Source organism: Pyrus communis, chromosome 17, assembly GCF_041283825.1.
Source record: "Pyrus communis isolate YQ-2024b chromosome 17, ASM4128382v1, whole genome shotgun sequence".
NCBI classification, from domain to species: domain Eukaryota; kingdom Viridiplantae; phylum Streptophyta; class Magnoliopsida; order Rosales; family Rosaceae; genus Pyrus; species Pyrus communis.
Genome location: NC_142581.1, coordinates 24,865,857 through 24,886,820, shown reverse-complemented (window position 1 = coordinate 24,886,820; position 20,964 = coordinate 24,865,857). Strand labels below are relative to the sequence as shown.

At 37.2% G+C, this 20,964-nt stretch overlaps 2 protein-coding genes across 11 annotated transcripts; one reads left to right on the top strand and one right to left on the bottom strand.

The window, feature by feature from the left end:
- Positions 1 to 5,603: 5,603 nt before the first annotated feature.
- LOC148689674 (uncharacterized) lies at positions 5,604 to 12,141 on the bottom strand. Of its 8 annotated transcripts, XR_015958105.1 has the most exons (13): positions 11,094 to 11,626; positions 10,563 to 10,611; positions 10,335 to 10,389; positions 10,174 to 10,260; positions 9,952 to 10,076; positions 9,213 to 9,338; positions 8,912 to 9,066; positions 8,751 to 8,803; positions 7,711 to 7,788; positions 7,432 to 7,525; positions 6,733 to 6,814; positions 6,420 to 6,653; positions 5,604 to 6,066 (listed from the first exon to the last, which is right to left on the bottom strand). XR_015958105.1 is itself a non-coding variant. In XM_088688411.1 (8 exons), the coding sequence occupies exons 5-8, from the start codon at positions 7,723 to 7,725 to the stop codon at positions 6,625 to 6,627; spliced, it is 249 nt and encodes an 82-aa protein (XP_088544537.1). In that variant the 5' UTR covers positions 7,726 to 7,788; positions 8,751 to 8,803; positions 8,912 to 9,103; positions 9,213 to 9,338; positions 9,942 to 10,051; the 3' UTR covers positions 5,604 to 6,624. The 8 variants fall into 8 exon arrangements, 3 of the variants coding, with proteins under 3 accessions (XP_088544537.1, XP_088544538.1, XP_088544536.1); XR_015958106.1 differs by having other exon boundaries at positions 5,604 to 6,653; positions 7,403 to 7,525; XR_015958104.1 differs by having other exon boundaries at positions 5,604 to 6,653.
- A 1,796-nt stretch (positions 12,142 to 13,937) lies between these two features.
- SWI2 (switch 2) lies at positions 13,938 to 20,906 on the top strand. 3 transcript variants are annotated; one of them, XM_068447316.2, is made up of 8 exons: positions 13,938 to 14,616; positions 15,526 to 15,632; positions 16,624 to 17,551; positions 18,819 to 19,066; positions 19,458 to 19,584; positions 19,657 to 19,932; positions 20,028 to 20,295; positions 20,448 to 20,906. In XM_068447316.2, exons 1-8 carry the CDS (start codon positions 14,257 to 14,259, stop codon positions 20,783 to 20,785), a joined length of 2,652 nt encoding a protein of 883 aa, XP_068303417.2. In that variant the 5' UTR covers positions 13,938 to 14,256; the 3' UTR covers positions 20,786 to 20,906. The 3 variants fall into 3 exon arrangements, with proteins under 3 accessions (XP_068303417.2, XP_088545367.1, XP_068303418.2); XM_088689241.1 differs by having other exon boundaries at positions 13,967 to 14,616; positions 20,408 to 20,906; XM_068447317.2 differs by having other exon boundaries at positions 13,974 to 14,616; positions 16,906 to 17,551.
- The last annotated feature ends 58 nt before the right edge of the window (positions 20,907 to 20,964 follow it).

The window sequence follows — 20,964 nt, the reverse complement described above, 5'->3', positions numbered from 1 at the left end:
GGCAGAGAAAGTCTTGTTTCCTTGAAGGAACTTAGGTCCCAATTAAAAGCTGAAGAAGCAACACTTGAAGAGGGATTTCAACAGTCGTTGATAACTGCAATGTATGCCAATAATTCAGGCTCTATGCATGAATTAAGAGGGACATCTGGTATAAAACCACCTGGCAACTTTCCTATTGGTTCTTCAACCTGTCAGATTTCTCCATATTCTCAAATGGTCCAAGGTGTTCAGATGCCACATTTAGTTAAAATGCCTAATATTGCTCCAATGGGTCAAGTGCCTCAATACACACAGTTTTTGCAGTTGCCTCTTTCTTCTCCCACTAGACCTTATGCATTTGTGTCACAAACATGGTCTGGTACTTACAATAATTTTACGAGGAATAATTTCAAGTACAAAGGCAAGGGGAAGAAATTTCACTCTGGATTTCAAGCTTCTAATCCAACAAATGCTCAATCTCAGTATCAGAATAATTTTCAGAATTTTAGTCCTCAGATGCCATCCATGCCACCTTATAATCCTATGCTCATTTGTCAGATTTGTGACAAAAAGGGCCATTTTACGCTACATTGTTTTCAACGTGGATGTCAAATATGCAATCGAGTGGGTCACACTGCAACCACATGTTTTGATAGGGGTAATTCTTCCATGTCTATGTCTCAACCTATGTATTGCCAGCAGTTTCAGGCTTCTGGTTCTCTAATTCATCACCCAGTTCAACATGTGACTCCACAGTACATGCTTACTCCATCTACGGCACAACAAGCTTCATCCCTTGTGGCTTTCACTACAAAAACCAGTCCTTCACCTTCTGCACCACAGCAAGAGTTTTGGCTACTAAACTCTAGTGCCACCAATCATATGACCTCTGATTTGTCGAATTTGCAAGCTGTTACACCATATCCCTCTCATGAAACTGTCACTGGAGCTAATGGTGAAGGTTTACTAATTTCTCATATAGGACAGTCTTGTCTTCTTACTTCTTATCATAAACTTCAGTTGAACAAAGTGCCATGTGTCCCACAACTATCTCAGCATTTACTTTCCATGTACCAGCTATGTAAGGACAATAATTGTCGCTGTATTGTTAATGAATTTTTTGTGTGTATACAGGACAAGGTCACCAACAAGGTACTCTTCCACAGACTGAGTAACAACGTTGTTTACCCTCTTCCATTGTTCAAACAACCATCGTTCAAACCTGCAGCATATCTTGGACAGAAAGTGCATGCTACTCTTTGGCATTGCAGATTGGGTCATCCAACTAATTCTATAGTCCAATTAGCTCTTAGTAAGTCAACTATTTCATTTCCTTGTAATTCCATGCCCCAAACATGTATTTCTTGCTTGAAAGGCAAGTTTACCAAATTGCCATTTCCATTAGTAGCAGCCAAATCCAATGTACCCTTTGAAGTCATACACACTAATGTGTGGGGACCTGCACCTATCATGTCTATAAAAGGTCATAAATACTATGTGTCCTTTTATAAATGAATGTACCCGGTATACATGGTTTTTTCCCATAATGAATAAAGCTGCAGTTTGTGAAATTTTCATTCAGTTTCATGCTTTTATTCATAATTTCTTCACTGTTAATATCAAAGTGTTGCAAAGTGATGGTGGTGGGGAGTTTGTTGGGTATGTCCTCCAAAAGTTTCTCAAAACCAAAGGTATTTTGCATCAAATGTCTTGTCCCAATACTCCTGAACAGAATGGGTTGGCTGAGAGGAAAAATAAACACATAGTTGAGACTGCAATCTCCCTACTTCAACAAGCATCCCTTCCTTCTAAATTTTGGTTTCATGCTTGTGCCACAACCACTTATCTTATTAATCGAATGCCTACACCTGTCTTGAAAATGCAGTCTCTTTTTGAAGTATTATATCACTCTCCACCTAGACTTGATCATCTAAGGGTATTTGGGTGTGCTTGTTATCCTACTTTGAAACCATATAGACAAAATAAGTTGGCCCCAAAAACCACACAATTCATATTTTTAGGATATGCAGCTCAATACAAAGGGTATATTTGTTATGCTATTAGAGATCATAAGCTTATTGTCTCTAGGCATGTTGTCTTTGATGAAGATAATTTTCCCAGTGTACCAATGCATTCATCTAGTCCACCATCACATGTGTCACAATCTTAGGTTACTCATCCTAATACTTTTCAACATCCCTCCCTTATTCCTATTCCATTTCCCCATGTTAATTTTTCCACTTCACCTCCCCATACCTCTGTAAACCATAATGTTACTCAGTCCTACTCTCGAATACATGGTGATCTTGTCCCTGCTCCCAGTTCTCCATCTATGGACACATTTCCATAATCAGTGGAACAATCAGACATTCATCATGATGTCACCGATTCTCAAGTCCCAAAACTGCAACATGTTTCAGTTTCTCAAATTAATACACATCTAACGCAAACCAGGTCAAAGTTTGGCATTTTCAAGAAAAAGGTTTTTCTTGCTCAGGTTCATTCTTCTTTGGTCAACGAACCATAATCTTTCCCAGCTGCTGAGAAGTTTATTGAGTGGAGGAATGCCATGGAAGAGGAAATGGCAGCCTTAGTTAAACAGAAAACATGGCAGTTGGTCATTCTTCCAACTAACAAGAATTTGGTTGGTTGTAAATGGATCTACAAGATCAAAAATAATCCAAATGGCACAGTTGCTCGATACAAGGGCAGGTTAGTGGGCAAAGGTTTTTCCCAAGAAGCAGGCCTTGATTATTATGAAACTTTTAGCCTTGTGGTTAAGCCAACCATAGTAAGGCTCATGTTATCTTTAGTTGCAACTAAAGGATGGAGATTAAAAAAGCTTGATGTTAAAAATGCTTTCCTGCATGGGTTTCTTGATGAAGAGGTGTATAAGTGTCAGCCCCAAGGCTTTATTGATCCGGATCACCCTGAGTTTGTGTGCAAATTGGAAAGATCTCTCTATGGCCTTAAACAAGCCCCTCGAGCTTGGAATGAACGTTTTACCAGGTTTCTTCTTACCTTAGGTTTCAAGCCTTCATATGTTGATCCTTCTTTATATGTGAAGCATGATGGACAATCTGTGGTTGTCTTATTATTGTATGTTGATGATATAATACTCAATGGTGATAATGAGACTAAAGTTCAAGCTGTGATTAATCAGTTAACTAGTGAATTTGATATAACGGATTTAGGACTTCTCCATTATTTCCTTGGTCTTCAAATTGAATATCAACCTCATGGTTTAATTGTGCATCAATCCAAATATGTTTCTGATTTACTCAAGAAGACCAATATATTGGATAGCAAGCCTTGTACTACTCCTTGTCATCCAAACCAAAAATTACTCAATCATGGCAGTCCTCCGTTTCATGATCCCGGGCTTTATAGAAGTATTGTTGGGGCATTTCAGTATTTGACATTTACACGATCGGATATTGCTTATTCAGTCAATCAAGTTTGCCAGTTCATGCACTCACCTCTAAAGAGTCATTTTGTTGCTGTCAAACAAATTTTGCGATATCTTAGAGGTTCCATGTCTCTTGGTTTATGTTTTAAACCTGGTATGTTGGATATTAAAGCCTAGACGGATGCTGATTGGGCGGGTGATCCCAATGACAGGAGATCCACCACAGGTTTTGTAGTGTTTTTGGGGTGTAATCATATCTCATGGAGCTCTAAGAAGCAGCAGACTGTTAGTAGATCCTCCACAGAAGTTGAATACCGTGCTATGGCAACCACCACTGCAGAGGTGGTTTGGTTACAACAGTTGCTCAAGGATTTACATCTTCCTTGTAATGATATTCCTCTTCTTCGCTGTGACAACATCTCTGCCATGGCATTGGCTACGAAACCTGTCTTACATTCCAAAGCTAAACATATAGAAATTGATTGTCATTTCATCCGTGAACGTGTTTAGCAAGGCTCCATTATGTTGCAGTTTGTCAATTTTGCAGATCAGCATGTTGATATTTTTACCAAGGGCTTGTGTTCTCCTTTGTTTAGTTTTCATTGTTTCAATCTTATGCTTGGTAATACCTCCCATAAGATTAAGGGGGAATGTTAGGATATATAAGTGTATGATATAAGTGTGTGGAGGATATAGCCATGTGTCACAAATGTATTGGTGGCTCTTGGAGTTAGTTATGAGTGTGTGGTATTTATAAGACAAGTTGGACACAATTGAATGTAATGAAAAAGCTGATATTCTCCCTCCTCTTTCTCTCTCTAAATTTGTTCTCTCTCTCTCTCTCTTCGATACTTTTTCCTTTCATGGTTTCTCTGCAATACATATAGTAATACTGTTGACAACAAGTTCCCTGTGGGTGGCAAAGATGGTTGGGTTTTAAACCCTTGCGAGAGCTTCAATCACTGGGCGGAAAGGCATAGATTTCAAGTCAATGATACACTTTGTGAGCCTCTCTCTCTTAATGTTATCATAGATTTGTCAACATGTAGGACCTTATATCCAAGATCTAATCAATTAAGTCAAAACTACAAATGCAGTAAACCCTAAAGTTACTCGCCGGAGAAGACATCATGGATGTCGATGTGAATTGATCTTCTTTTCTTTTGTATTCAGAACTGCTCTCATTTTCAATAGAAATTGTGTGTTTTTTGAACAATAATACTGAGAACAGAGACCAACCCACGTATTAGGGTTGTCAGTCATTATCAGTTTATTAGAGTTTGTAACCAACTCATCTATTTCAAATTTTGAGCTCTAATAATTCCCTCCATTAGTTCAGTATTATTAAACCTTACTAAGTCAGAATTAATCACAATTCTATTAACTTGTTATCCGACATACCAACACTAATGGTTTGGTTAAGAATTACGTAAAAACATATACACACACAGCATATATGTATATATAATTGAGCTTTTTATCTTTTGTTTTGGTGGATACATATATGCTGTTTTCAAGTACAAAAAAGGGTCAAATTCTGTGTTGGTGGTGGCAAAAGAGGATCACGACTCATACAACACAAAAACTCCAAAACAGTCTTTAACAGATGGGGACTCAATCTTCAAGTTCGGCCGATCAGGTCCATTTTTCTTCATCAGCCGCAATGCTGAAAATTGCCAAAAGGGTCAGAAGCTCATAGTAGTGGTTTTGGCCGTCAGAAACAAAACCCAACACCATACGGATATTCTCCTTCCCCGTCACCATTACAGCCTCCGCTTACTGTCTCGCCGTGTCCGGCGGATTGGGATCCATATGCACCAGTACAGCCTCCGCAGGATAACTCAGCACCAGGATCAGACGCTGCGTTAATGGTTTCCATATTTATAATTAGTATTGGTGCGAGTACTTTGGTTCTGGGTAACTTTGTTGTTTGAGAAAAAAATTTATTTGTAATTCTCTTGAATTTAATATTCCAGCGTATAAAATTTCTGTCAGTAATACCTCTTAAATTTTTTGTTTTTGACTATACTAGTAATATAATATGCCCGCGCGATGCTGCGGGACTTGAATGCACCAACCTTAACTACATGAATAAGACACATTTAACCTAAAAAACATTCAACATAATCATGAACGAACAAAAATGATAGATCTAGGAAATTATAAAAAGCATTGTAACCATATATCCAGGAAATTATAAAAAGACAATCCAGTCGAGACTATAATAATTGCGGGAAGATGACTATGCAATCAAGAATGTAAGATATACTTGACTTGCAATTCCATTATAATTGCGCACACAAAAAAAAGAACAAAGTTTGATTGAAACATCAAACAAAACAATCTCATCTATTACAGATTGGACCAACTAAATAAAGAATCTATCGATATGATTTTCAACCTAACTATAAATAAAAAATAAAAAAAAATGAGAGATGAGTACAAACTTGAACTCTAGAGCTTGGTTCACCAGAATCACTTCCCATTCCTAAAATTAGGCAAATTCCCAACAATAACAAAAAACCTGTTAGTATTCACTTTCACTTAATCATAGGCATCTCACCTTGAGACAACAGAGTCCACTGTTGCTGCCTCGGCAGCATCTTGAACGGGAAGAATACCAATTAACCCCTTCTCTTCCCGCTGTCATAACCCATGCGCCACCAATTTGACACTACCTTAATCAAATTCCCCAATTTTATCAATTCAATAATCCACCAGTTAGAAAAATCCAACTTACAAACCACATAACGATCAATTACCTAGGAAAAGGAAAAAGGAAAGTTGGCATTTGAAATTAACTCTGACAAAATTGAAGAACAAAATATGCAAAATTTTTGCAGCAAAAAATAAACGACACAGTTTGGGCACCAAAAAGCATAAAAAGGAACATAATTTCCGAGCAAGCAGAGTAATTGCAGAGCTATAAAGTTAGTGCTGAGCTAAAACAGCCAAGTACATACAAAGTTTTCTCAGGATTCAAACAGAAAAAACAATTAATCAAAAGACAAATTTTAAGGCTCAAAGGTACCTATCGGGTGAAGTGCAGTGAATTTGAAGATGGCGCAGGGTAGAAGGGCCTTGTTTCATAAAGGAAAGATGTCTAGGCGAGTGGGAAGCTCCACCGATTCCACCATATTTGGAAGTTGCACAAAGAGAAGAAGAAAAAGAAAAAAGAGTCAAGAGGAGGAGGTAGAGAACAGAGGCATTACCATATAAGTGCCTAACCCATAAACCTATGATGCACGGATACTTCTGTTTGGTCCTGTATCACGTATATGGTAGGATTAAAATAAGCATCTCCAAATAGAAAGACAAAGGATATAATACAACAGATAGCTCACCAAAAAGGTGCAGCCCTTTCACAGTGGTGATACATTTCCGCTTATTAGGCATGGCTTTTTCAATTGTAGTTTCTTGCTTCTCCTGCCAGAGCTTCAATTCCTGTGAAACCACCCTTCTCTCAACCCTTGGCGACAAATTCTTACATCATCTATACCGTAAACTTGATCAATTAATCAAAGATTTATAAACCTTTTGAATTCTAACCTTATCTACAACAAAATTGATCCAAATCAAAGTTGAAGAATCCTAATAAGACAAAGGCGCTAAACTATAGAACTTGGGTATTTCTTAAAACCCCTAACCCATGATATTTTAAATCCTTAAATTTTTTGAGCACCGAAACACAGCCCACAGGTAGTTCCTAAAATCCCATCATGTTTTCAATTCCAAAATTTCTCGTCATTTAGGAAAACCACTAAGCTTGTCTACCCTGTACTGTGCACCTAATAATAGAGAAAGGAAAGATAAAAAAAATACATAGCTATTCAGCCATAACTGCATCTTATCTAAAACGCACTAAAATGCCAGAGATAACGTCTGGAACTCAGCATTGTACAACATTTAAAGATGACAACCAATGTCAATTTGTGAAAAGCGAAACCACCCCATTGTTTTGAATGTCGTTATTTTGGGAAACCTTGGAAATCACAATGAATAGCATCTGATAACCTTAAATATGGCCGAGAATTTCAACTCACCATCCTCCCTTAACATAGAGCAACTCGCTTCCTTAGCAAAGTAACAAACCGGAATAACACGCTCCTGTTGAAGAATGTATCCATTGCCACACAGCTGAACATCAAAAATAAAATTAAACACAAAATTCAACATTCACAATGCAAAAATCCAAACTAAACAAAAAATCAATGCTTTCAAAGTCGTATGGCATGCTGGCTTATCACAATTGTTTAGTATAAATTTACACACATTATATATGGATAAATTTAAATAAAAAATAAAAGATAACCAAATCATACACTCGTAGTCTCCATATTCCCCCAGCAGGCAAACCTTGATGGGCTCCCCTTGAAAGCTTAGTTAGTGAACGCACCCACCTGCACACGCACTGCAGAACTTAATTCATACACATAGGAGAGAGAGAGAGAGAGAGAGAGAGAGAGAGAGAGAGAGAGAGAACCACAAAGTCCCGATTTTCAATCCCACTGCGGAGAGAAATCGATCAGATCCTCATATCCCTCAATAAAATGTATAAGAATATATTAAAATTTTGTTAAAACTCATAAATTTTTTCCGTCACTGTAAATTTTAACCATTCATTTGAATTCACAGACCCGAAAATTTCACCAATTCACTGAATTTACATACAAATGGAAGAAGTACAAAAACAAAGACAATGGCAGAAATTATACCATAAAAATTACACTACGAAAAATTTAGAGACCAACATCCTTGTTAACAGAATTTATTCACATTAAATGACACTTACGGTTCAAAAAACTATCAAATTTAAACTCTGATATCATAGATAAAATCTTAATTAAACTCACAATCTCAAGAAGTCGAAACCATGCTAAGTAAAAGAAACAAATTGAAAAAAACAATGAAGACGTACTGATATTTTACACTGATAGGACAATGAAATATCGGAACCAGCAGCAACAAATAGAATTAAGAAAAAAAGGGTTCAGGTGGGCTGCCGATTTAAAGTTTGCGTTAGTTTGGTTGGGTTCCGGCCGGCTAAAGCTAGAGACTTGAGAGGGGAGGTGGGTGTGTTGAGAAATAGGATAAATTGGATTGGGAATATTAGGGTTTTGACGGAGAAGAAGAAGAGGAAGGGGAGAGAAACCCTACACCCACCTCTGTCACTCTGCAAACTGCCCTCAATCCACTCTTATGGAGACCGACGGAACACCCTTTCTGAACTTCCGAGAAAATACATACAATACCTCCAAAAACACTTAATTTGCATGGTTCACAACATAAAGGGTATAGATGCACCAATTTCACTCTTAAATTCAAGAGGAAAAAATTAGGATTAGAGTTTGATGGTTCTCACCCAAAATTGGTTGCTATCGAGCACACTCACACCAACGTCAATCAGACCATAGGCTGAAAATATCAACAACAAAAAAACTGAGCATTGTTATCCATCGTAACAAAATCAACTGTGGAGTATTAGACAGTGCAATTACAAAATCGGTATGCGTTCTCAACTACCTTCGTTGTCCTCAGGTCTAAAGACATGGTCAAACTTGAACAACTTTTTCAAGGAATCATAACAAATGACATGCAGCTCGTTATCTAGGGAGGATTCGAATTCAACAACGAAACCAGATCCGCTTGAAATTTCAGTTTGATTTAAAGGTATACATCTGCAGAAAACTCGGATGTTGCCCTTAAGCTCAATCACTTCATTGTAAAGTCAAAAAAGGAGAAGAAAAGCGTGAGAGAGAGAGAAAGCAGACCAGCGGACTGAGGAGGGAGGGATAGAGAGGGGGGCTAAACCACATTTAAATACCTGATTCTCTTTACTTAGGAATATGGCATTTTCCATGATCTTCAAACATTTCAAAAGCAGAACCAGGCTCCGCACCATGCCGTTTTCATTTTCCCAAATAGAATGTGAGCTATCTTTTAGCCAACCCTGCATATTAATTTATGGTTCTTAGTAAACCAATTTCCCCAATAACAATTGAGTACCATATAGACCCCAGGATTCAAATGAAAAAGGTAAGTATATAAATGAAAAAGTTATATTATGTCTAAGAAATTTTGGTTATCATCACTCAATGCGTGTGATATGCACATAATAAGTAAAGAAAACAAATCAATGTGATATTGTTAGCATGCAAAACCACTCATGTTACTCCAAGAAGAAAATCAGGAACTACAACGAACAATAAGGAAGATGACGCTATCCAAAGGCAAATAGATAACTGCCCATTTGTTACCATAAAACAACCAAAGTGTAGTCAGTGTTGCTCATAAACTGAAGAAATATATAGGTTACAGAACAGAAGAACCTTGTGAATCTAGATACAACTAAGGCTGCACACCATCATTTTGGTTCTTTACCATCACATGCATTATTTTTTCACAGAAATTTATTATTTACAGAGTGAACCAAGAAATTATTGTTGAAGTAGCATAGTGAAGTAAATATCTTTCATAACTATTTAAAGCATTACGGTCCCTTGGTATTCTTTTAACATTTAATGAAACACAAAGTGAGATCAAACAAACATACAGGTTCACACCTCCATATTGGAATGGCAATCCATGGTCACCTCAAATACAGCATCAAGACCTCCAAGCTCCCGTAATTTTTCCTTAAAGTTGCCCCCCCCCCCCCCCCCGACTTCCTTTACTGCACCAGTGGTTTCTGAAAGTACAGCCCAAAAGCTTGACATCCTGACTAAATAATGCATAAAAATATGTATCATGACCAGAAAATCGTAAGCTTCAACACAGACTCAGACCTTCAAGAGAGATAGTAGATAAGCAAGCTTTCTCCGTAGTCAGCAAAGCTATCCATTTTGGGCATAACTCCGGATTCTCCATTTCTCCTTTATCCGCACAACTCAGTTCAGTAGCAACAATTCCTAAATTTATTACAAAAAGAATTGCAGAAATTACCCACCTTTGTCGCTCACATCACTGTCCACCTTGCTTGCAATCGTCTCTAGGGTTTTAACCGAAGAAAAAGAGGGATCAAATCAAATCAGAAAATCTCCAAATTCTACATTTTCTTGGACTGGAAAATAAAATTAAAACTATAAGAAGCAGTAATCTTCGAATCCGAACCTCAAATTCAAACTTTTCTTGTAATTCAAAAATTAAAAAAAAAAGGGAAATGAAATTGTTTACCTTGAGCATAGAGGGCTTCCTACAACCAATTGTCAAGATTTGTGTTTGATCTACATACATGTCAAGAATAAAGTTTAAAACTTTATCACAGAAATACATAAGCAACCAAGAATTGCAAAAAAAAAATCCATCAACAGAGGAGTAAAACAATAAGTAAAACAACCTTCTAACTTCCTTATCACACAAATACAGAAGCAACAAAGCATGGAGAAACAATCTAGCAACAGAGGGATATTCAAAGGATGTAAAGCAGAAAAGGAACCTCAATTCGATTTGTTGAGAAGAAAACAGCAGCTAAGCGTGAAGAAACACAGAAATGAGCACAGTGCAACCCCCTAAGTAATAAGGACACGAACCTGACTCTAACAGTGTACGAAACAGTGCACTAAACAGACCAATCTTCCAAACGCCCAACTAAACAGCCTATAAACATCCATTACAATTTTATTGAAACAAAAAAATGTCAATCACAGTTTTAACAAAGCAAATGGGAAACCAAACAATAAACAATGATTTCTGAACAGTGTTTTACCTGTTGAATCAGAGGACAAAAATGAAAACCCACTCTCTCCCATACCTCCCTCAGACATCCTCTCCTCACCAACCCCGTGGGGTAACCCGTTAACCCCAAAAAATGCACGGCATGCTCTCTCTCTCTCTCTCTCTCTCTCTCCCCCTGTCCATCGTCTCTCAAAAAGTGGGAAAAAAATCTCTAAATATCTCTCCCACTCAGTTGAAACCATGCTTCTCTCTCTCTCTCTCTCCATCCTTGTCTAAAAAATTCAACAAAATCCCTAAATCTCTCTCCCACCCAGTCGAAACCCCTAGCTCCCATCTCTCTTCAACCTGTCAGTCCCTCTGTACCCCTCCTCTCCTCCCCCAACGACCCTCTGACGGATGCATCACCTACAGCCACACCCACCAGCCCCCGAGCCAAAATTCCCGGTGATCCTCTCCCTCCAACACGTCAACCCTCCCGTCCATTTTCCGTCTCTCTCCCCGAACGGTTAGGGTTTGGTCCAAAGTAACAAAAATCGAAAATAAAAACTCAAATACAACTATTATAAAATCTACCTGAGTTCGATAAAATTTGTTTCACCACGATTTGAAGACAGGCCGCTCCCACACATCGTGGGCAGGAGGAAAATTCGATATGGGTTCGTGTGGAGGTGCATCGATGATTGTTCGACGGATTTAACTGAGATGATGAAGAGGAATGAGGTGAGCAGCGCTAGGGCTAGATTGAGAGAAATGGAGAGAGAAGTCTCTCGAATTTGAGAGAAATGAGAGAGAAACGGTGCTAGGGTTACAGAGTGAGAAAAGGGAAGAACGGGGGATTTGATGGATGGTTATCGAGAGAGTAGGGAGAGATAAAGAGGGAAAAGAAAAGGCGGTGGCAATTTTGTAAATAAAGTGAAATTCGGCTCAATCCTACGGACACAATTACCCCCTAACTTTTGGGAATTACCTTCCCAACCCAGCCCAGATCTGATGGTTTTTGTTGTAAATAGCATGAAATCGAGGGGCAAACAATTGACTGTAGCCCAATGAACAGTCAATTGCTCCCTAGTTTTAGAATAGATAATGATCCTACTTTTCTTTTTCAAAATTATTAGGTGCTGTTATGTCTGTTGTGTTTTTGTTATGTTATTTTTGTGTCGTCGTATGATCAATACGTATAAAATCTTTATTTAAAAATGATAATTTCTGCAACCAAATTTTAATAAGTTATCATTACTGCTAAGTGGCCATCACTATAAACATGACATTTTTATTGAAACATTTTAAGATATAAAATTGTTTTTCTTCAATAAAACATGTAAATTTTAAAATGAAACTAAAATGCTATCCACCTTTTTTTTAAAAAAAAAAACTTTGATAAAATACATTTTCATTGATTGCATAAATATAATAAAAGCAAACAGCAAAAGTTAAACCATTTTCCTAAAAGAGATGAGTTTCACACTTTTTTTTTTAACACGCCCTTCTTTTTTTGGGCTGTCATATTGAATTAAAAAAAATGAAAATAACAAATAAAATTAAACAAGAGTACGTTAGAAGTTAAAATAGTGTAAGTTTAGAATTCAATTCGGCATTTATATGCATGCCAAAAATCTGAGTCTCTACATTTAGGCTTCGCGCGTATACTTACATTTTGCTAAATTTCAACCATTATAATAATCCAACAATTGAGGATATGACACACTAAAGATTGGTTTTAAAAATATTTTCACCAAAAATGTTTTCAGTCATTTTAAAAGTACATCCAAACAAGTTCTAAATTTTGGTTATTTTGAAGAATTAATCTCCATCTTTGCGGACGTGGTAAAACACACTATGCAACAATCCAACCAACTTTACAATCAGCAACTACAATCCTCACAAAAAACCTCTGTCATGCACCACCGACCCGAATTTTAAAAGTACATCCAAACAAGTTCTAAATTTTGTTATTTTGAAGAATTAATCTTTATCTTTGCAGACGTGGTAAAACACACTATGCAACAATCCAACCAACTTTACAATCAACAACTACAATCCTCACAAAAACCCCCTGTCGTGCATCGCCGACCCGAAAATGGCACTTCAACAACTCTATAAATGGTCAAGTACTCGAAAACAAGCATAAAGGCCATCCCAACCCTCTTCTTGAACACCTCATAGCTCCTCTTCATGAAGGTGAACCTGTATACAGGCTTGAGCATGGAGACCACGCGGGTTAAGTGCCAGAACGCAATGATGTAGACATGAATGACCAACAAGAGGAGGAATGTGACAATGCCGAAGAAGCGCAGTAGAATTAATGAGAAGGAGATGAGCTTGGAGGTGTAGATGGTGGCAATTCTCATTTTTATTTGGATAATGCTAAAAAGATTAAATTTATAGGCAAAATTTTGTAAACTGAATGATATGAAAATTGATAATTTAATTATTACTTAAATAGGAGGAATGTGACAATGCCGAAGAAGCGCAGTAGAATTAATGAGAGGGCCGGAGATGAGCTTGGAAGTGTAGATGGTGGCAATTCTCATTTTTATTTGAATAATGTTAAAAAGATTAAATTTATAGGCAAAATTTTGTAAACTGAATGATATGGAAATTGATAATTTGATTATTACTTAAATAGGGAAGTGTTATTGGCACTCCAAAAATCTCATTCTACACTCCTCACAAGTCTATTTTTCTTTCTCAATATATAAAGTTTGGAGTGTAGAATGAGATTTTTGGAGTGCTAATAACAATTCCTCTTAAATATTGATAAACGATAATTTGATTATTACTTAAATATTGATAAACGTGTTCATTCTTACTAGTGACACATCATTTAGTTTGCAAATTTAATCTTTTATTTTAATTGAAAATATCAATTTTCATTATAGTTATCAAAAACTTAAAAAATGGAGTATAATTCGATGTAATTTACAATTTTGGTTAACCAGAGCTTTCATCTTCATCGCGAGTAGAGCAGGTCGGGTCGGGGCACTGGGATCTGAATTCCGAGTTTAGCAGAAGGAATTGCGATTTGGTCAATTTGGGAATTAGGTTTATCCTGATTCGAATTGAATCGGGTGAATAGTCCGTCTTCTGAAAGGGAAAAAAAAAAAAAAAAAAAACCCCCACCCCACCGACTCTCTCTCTGCGGCCGTTTTGCTCTCTTCGTCTCCCGTTTCTCTCTCTCCCCCTGCCAATATCCAATGTCCCTCCAGTCCTTCAAAGAAGCCCTTAAACCCTGCAGAAACTCATCATCCTTAACAACCCGATCACAATCCTCAATCTCCCAACCCGTAGAAGAACCTACAATCCCAAGACGTCCCCCCAAATCGTCTCTGTCTCAGCAGCTTCTGAGACTGCAAGACCCATTGTCTCTGCCGCCAATTCAAACCAAACAAATCCAGGACCAGAATGGTAGTGAGGATGAGGTTGATGAAGAAGAAGAAGACGACCCAGAACCAGTGGCCTGTGGGAGCTCTAAAGTGGGTTTCTTTGAGTTTGATCACACAGGACCATATGAGCCCTTGGTCTTGTCCTGTGAGGGAGAATTTCCGCTTGTACAGGTAATTAAACTTTGTTTTCCCTTTCATAATTGTTTCAAATTTATGCATATGTGTTGCGTTTTCGCGGTAATTTTGGTTTTTAATTTACGATGATCATTATTTAGTTTAGTTTGCATAAATGTATCCGCTTGGTGTATGGAACGTAAAGGTACATTCTTTCTGTTTGCATTGTCTCACAAATTCACAATTCAATCGTTATATATTGACACGCGCCACACAAAAGTTTCCGGTCAGTGTTTGCTCCTTACAACTAAAGTAAATATGTGATCGTAACAGTTAGGTTCATAATTGGGAGTTCGAATAGTAATATGACTTCAGGGACCATGGAAGTGCTTGATAAACCTGGATATTATGTATGTGATTTGGCCAAATTAGTGGAGCCTATGGTGGCTATTATTGGTCAAAGAGAATTTTAGTTAACTAGTAATTAGGAAAAATCTAACATTGGCTTTTATTCCAAGAGCAATTTTTATTAGACCATTTTCTTCTTAGTTCCAAAGTTGTGTAACGGACAGAGTAATGAGGTCATTATTTAGCGTTACCGGCTAAGGGAAGGTTTGGAAGTTTTAAAGTGAATGAAATGGAAAGGAAAACAGTAATGAAGTGTGGTGGAATGCAAAAGAAATAATTAGGCTTTTCCTATGTGATTTGTTATCTTATGGATTCTTGTTGGTCACTTTGTTGAGACATTAACTGCCTGACACAACTGTATTCCTATCTTGTAGTTTTCTTGTCTATAAGGGATCTGTAGAAAAGTATAAATCACTGGTTTACATCTTCATAAAATAGTTGAAGTTCCATAAGTATAACTTTTGGGTCTTTACAATATGAATGGTTTGCATGTATGAGATATAAATTTGTTGGACTCTTTTTGTGTAGTTACCATATCACTTCATTTTCCCGTTTCAGGTTCCTGCATCCGTTAACTGCAGGTTGCTTGAACATCAGAGAGAGGGAGTGAAGTTTCTTTATACTCTGTACAAGAACAATCATGGAGGTATTCTTGGTGACGACATGTAAGTGGTACTGGTGAACTTTCATCTTATATAGTTCTTAAAGTTCTGACCTTGTACTTTTAGTTGTGTCCTCTGGACTCTTGCATTTTCATTGTTTTTTTGTTTTTTATTTAATTGTATTGTAATTTAATTTTGAGCATTATCCATTTCATTCAATGTTGTAATTGATTAGTGAAAAATGAATGTTTGGTTTTGGGGACATATCACCAGCAGATTTTACTATGCATTTTCCAAACTGTAGATGAAGCACTTGTTCTCTCAGACTCAGACTGTGAACCAAAGATACATGAGTTTCTTTTAACTTAAGAATATACCTAACATGGAAAGGGGCTCTAGGACTAATTTTCGTAGTGGAATTTTTCTCTTTAAAACAGTTGGTTGCTGCCACTCTCGTTGGAAGTATATTTTAACATGGAGAAAGAAAAAGCCAAAAGTTAGTTTTTCTTCCTCTTTCCATTGTCATTTTGATAGTGTGCCCAGTGCATGAGTAGTTACTCTTGAGAACAGCATATTGATTGGGACTATAATTATTTGGTCGAGATCTTGACTTTGCATTATCATAGGGATGATTTTTACCCATTTGAAATGTGAATGTTTCTTTGATTTCCTTATGTTGCTGTATTGTAAAGTGCCCATTATCATAGGGATGATTTTACCCATTTAAAATGTGAATGTTTCTTTGATTTCCTTATGTTGCTGTATTGTAAAGTGCCCATTAAAACATTTCCTTGTGTTTTGCAGTTATTTTATATGGTAAAATGCCTTCTTTTTTTTTCAAAGGATGTTTTTGTTTTTGCTAGACAGTCCACTGTAATATAGATTGGCAATCTGACGTACTATATATCTGACAATCTGACGTACTATATATCTGACAAGGATAACATTAGATATGAACACATATATGCATTTGTGTTTGATCTCTAGCAACTCAGAACTTGTACATTCAAGTTGCTAGTTGGCAAGTTCTTGATTTCTCTAACACGTTGAACAGGGGACTAGGAAAAACCATCCAAACAATTGCATTCTTGGCTGCTGTGTTTGGGAAAGATGGGGATTGCATCGACTCCACAGTACTGAAGAAATACCAAACAGCTGAAAGAGCCCCTGTTCTCATAGTTTGCCCTACTTCAGTTATCCACAATTGGGAGAATGAATTCTCTAAGTGGTCTAACTTTAGTGTTGCTGTTTACCATGGTGCAAATCGTGATTTGATTTATGATAAATTAGGATCACATGAAGTTGAGATACTTGTCACAAGCTTTGACACTTACAGAATATGTGGCAGCCAGTTGTCAGAGGTGAATTGGGAGATCGTGATTGTTGATGAAGCACATCGGCTTAAAAATGAAAAATCAAAGCTCTATATAGCATGTTTAGAATTTAAAACCTTAAAGCGTATTGGTCTCACTGGAACCATAATGCAGAACAAAATCATGGAACTTTTTAATCTCTTTGACTGGGTTGCACCTGGATCCTTGGGAACACGTGAACATTTTCGCGAGTTTTATGATGAACCCCTCAAGCATGGCCAAAGGTCAACTGCCCCTGAAAGATTTGTTCGTGTTGCTGATAAGCGAAAACAACACCTAGCGGCAGTTCTTCATAAATATATGTTAAGAAGGACGAAAGAGGAAACTATTGGGCATCTTATGATGGGGAAGGAAGATAATGTCATATTCTGTGCTATGAGTGAATTGCAAAAACGGGTGTATAGGAGAATGTTACAGCTACCGGATATCCATTGCCTAATAAATAAGGACAACCCATGTAGTTGTGGAAGCCCTCTTACTCAAGCTGAGTGCTGTAAAAGGACTATCCCGCATGGAAAGCTTTGGCCATACTTTCACACGGATAACCCTGACGGTTGTGATTCATGCCCCTTCTGCATTGTCCTTCCTTCCCTTGTCAAGCTCCAACAGGTAAATGAGATTTTTAGTTTTTAAGCCCTTAGTACTTTGATTATTTCACCTTAACTCTCTTTTTATTAGGAATGAAGTCTTTGGTTTTCAGAAGTTTTTTCACATTTATAAGTTGTAACTATTCAAGTCATAGTTTTTTGAGCATGAGTTTAACTGTTTAAGGTGCAGAGGCAACGCTCATAGGATTGTTTCAGTTTTTTTCCTAATCGTATTTCTTTAATATGGGATTGAATAATATGAATGAGAAAACAAATAACTGTAAAGAAAGGCATCAATTGTCTTGAAATTTTGAAAATCAACTTAAAGTCCAAGTTATTATATTTTTCTGTGCTGTGTGTTTTCGGTATTTTCACTTTCTGTGCGTTATTTATACGATAACAAAAGGTCATTGACTTTATTTGGAAGTCTCAAGTCTCAGATTCTTCCAATGATTTGTTTCTCGTTAATCATTTAATGGTAAAATAGATTGGTTGTCTATTGTTTCAAGTGCATTAGGAATCTATGACATTGTAGTGGATAGTTTTGTTGCTGGATTACTTGATATTGAAGGAAATTAAACTATTAACCATGAAGGGCTACAAAATTTCTGTTACATTCTAAACAGTTTAGTAAGATTACTCTCTTCCTATTGAATGAACTAGGAAGTAGCGTTTTTTTAGATTCCTCTGGTGCTTTTGGTATTGGATTTTCTGTTTGTGCTTGTCCATCCATATGCAATTTTTCTATTTATTTTATTGTTTACTCTCGAGTTTTCTTTAGACGGACCTCTGGTTTAACGTTTTATAGTGTTTCCACTTGATAAACAAAACCCTCTCTTACGCTATTGAACCGTCGTTGTTCTTATTTGTTTTAAAGAATTGAACCTTGTGTGTCTAGCATGTGTAGGGTGCACATTTACATACACAAGATAAACATAAGACATGAGGCTGGCTTCTCTTGAATTTCTGGCACCTTGAGACATTGATCTCCTTGGTGGCTGTTAAATCAACACTGCTCTGTTACAGAGCCCTGCATGTGCTTAACATCAGCATTAAGAATTTTAGAAAACTGTGCTCAAGTGAAAAATGTTCGAAAAGTGAAAAAAAAAAAGAAAAAAAAAAGATATATGTTAGAATGATAATGTGAGAGGGGTGATGGATTTTTGTATTTTATAGGGCATGTTTTACTTTTATGGTGAGAACTGTGGATTGATTTGTCCGTAATGTATGCCTGGTGACTGTTTATCGCATTACTTTTCCTAGTTTTATGGTACTGTTGTGCTTTACAGATAAGTAATCACTTGGAGCTGATTAAGCCTAATCCAAGGGATGACCCAGATAAGCAAAAGAAAGATGCAGAGTTTGCCACCGCTGTGTTTGGCGAAGATGCTGAATTGGTGGGAGGGAACACCCAGAATGAGAGTTTTATGGGCCTGAGTGATGTTAAACATTGTGGCAAAATGCGAGCACTTGAAAAGTTCTTGTTCTCATGGATTTCACGGGGTGACAAAGTTCTTTTGTTCAGTTACTCTGTCAGGTGACTTGAGAACCTTACTGGTTAGGCACTCAAGTTGTTTTTTTTTTTTTTCTTTCTATTTTTCATAATAATTGTCTTCTTTTGGGGTTTAAAGATGTTAAGTAATTTTATAAAGTTTCTGTTTAACACAGGAACCATGTGCATTGTTTAGGGTATTTAATACATTGGTCAATTGTCAATGTTTTAATTGTCCAGTACATGTCTTTCTTTCTCAGAAAGAAAAAGTGTTTAACCTGATCTACTTTCTGCATTCTCATTTTTAAATAAATGGATTATATAGTCAACGTTCTTTTAATGAATATTTTCTTGGGCAAATGTCCGTGCTTGCATTTCTCCTTTTGGATATCAATCTGGATAATTATTATTTTTGAACTAGAATTACTTCTTCCAGGATGCTGGACATACTGGAAAAGTTTCTCATACGCAAAGGCTATTGCTTCTCAAGACTTGATGGTTCAACACCAACCAACTTGCGTCAGTCTCTTGTTGATGACTTTAATTCAAGTCCTAGCAAACAGGTATGTTTCAAATTCATATGAACGGAGAAGTTTGTGTTTAAACTTCTGTTTGACATTCATTTATTGCTTTAGGTGTTCCTTATATCAACTCGAGCTGGTGGGCTTGGGTTGAATCTGGTCAGCGCAAATCGTGTGGTAATATTTGATCCAAGCTGGAACCCTGCCCAAGACTTACAGGCCCAGGACCGGTCATTTCGTTTCGGACAGAAGAGACATGTTGTGGTTTTCCGTTTTCTTTCTGCTGGTTCCCTTGATGAGCTTGTTTACTCACGTCAGGTGTACAAACAGCAGCTATCCAACATTGCTGTTTCTGGAAAAATGGAGAAAAGATATTTTGAAGGTGTCCAGGTATAGAAACCAATCTCTTTTTGCTTTTGGTTGGTTCTGGAACTTTTCTATTGGCATTCAATTACAATATATTTGTATCATTGGCTTACTTTCAGGATTGCAAAGAATTTCAAGGGGAACTTTTCGGAATCTGCAATTTATTTCGTGACCTTTCAGATAAGCTCTTTACCAGTGAAATCTTCGAGTTGAATGAGAAGCAAACGCAAAAAGAATTGTATAGGACAAAACAAGAATCAACCAAAGTTGGTAGCGATCATGTTTCATTAAAAGAAGTGGATGTCGCCTCTTCATCAGTGTCTGAGGCCAGATCAACCAATGATTCTGAGAAGCGTTTAACAAGTCAACCTGTGCTCAAAGAAGTCGGTAAGTTTGATATTTAATTGGACTTTTGTTCTTGTGTTGCACTTTTTTCGCATTTTTCATATCATTGTGCTTTCTTGTCATTTTCCTGTTCTGAGGATATTTGGTTTGGCAGATGTAGGCTGTAGCAACTGAAAGTGTCTTTTACTCCTCAGGTATTGTGTATGCACATCGTAATGAAGACATTGTGAATTATGGATCTGGAACTCAAGGGACGACAGAATTGACCATCCCTAATGGTAGCCTCGTGGACCCAGGCATTCATGTCTCGCGGAAGAAGAAACTAGATGGTATCGGTGGGAAGGAAAATTTTCCTTCACCCATGGATCAGAAAAGGATCCAGTACAGCCGCCTTTCTAAGTTCATGGGTTTGGGAGAGCTTGAATTTAGCAAGTGGGTGATATCTGCCACACCAATGGAGAGGGAGAGAGTGCTCGGGGACTTCAGGAAGAGAAAGAAGAAGACGCTTGAAAACATTATTTTCGAAGTTTAGTTTGTGCGAAACAAAAGCAGGTTGGCCCCCTCATTGTACAATTTTGTATATCCTAGAGTTGGTGATAGAAATTTCTCTACATTTGTATCTTCGACAATTGAGTCAGACCTTCGTTTAAGAATCGTGCTGCCAGGGAGTTCACTCTCAAAAATCCACACACACACACACACACACACACA

Bases quoted from the DNA above. Each gene is read 5' to 3' on its own strand.
- LOC148689674 (XM_088688412.1), bottom strand. The intron at 6,815-7,402 runs GTTATCAGATGC...AAGCTCTGGCAG, and splicing joins AATTCTCGGCCATATTTAAG to GAGAAGCAAGAAACTACAAT. The intron at 6,654-6,732 runs GTGAGCTATCTG...TACGTGATACAG, and splicing joins GAAAGGGCTGCACCTTTTTG to GACCAAACAGAAGTATCCGT.
- SWI2 (XM_068447316.2), top strand. From the start codon at position 14,257: ATGTCCCTCCAGTCCTTCAAAGAAGCCCTTAAACCCTGCAGAAACTCA. The intron at 19,585-19,656 runs GTATGTTTCAAA...TTATTGCTTTAG, and splicing joins ATTCAAGTCCTAGCAAACAG to GTGTTCCTTATATCAACTCG. The intron at 19,933-20,027 runs GTATAGAAACCA...GCTTACTTTCAG, and splicing joins GATATTTTGAAGGTGTCCAG to GATTGCAAAGAATTTCAAGG.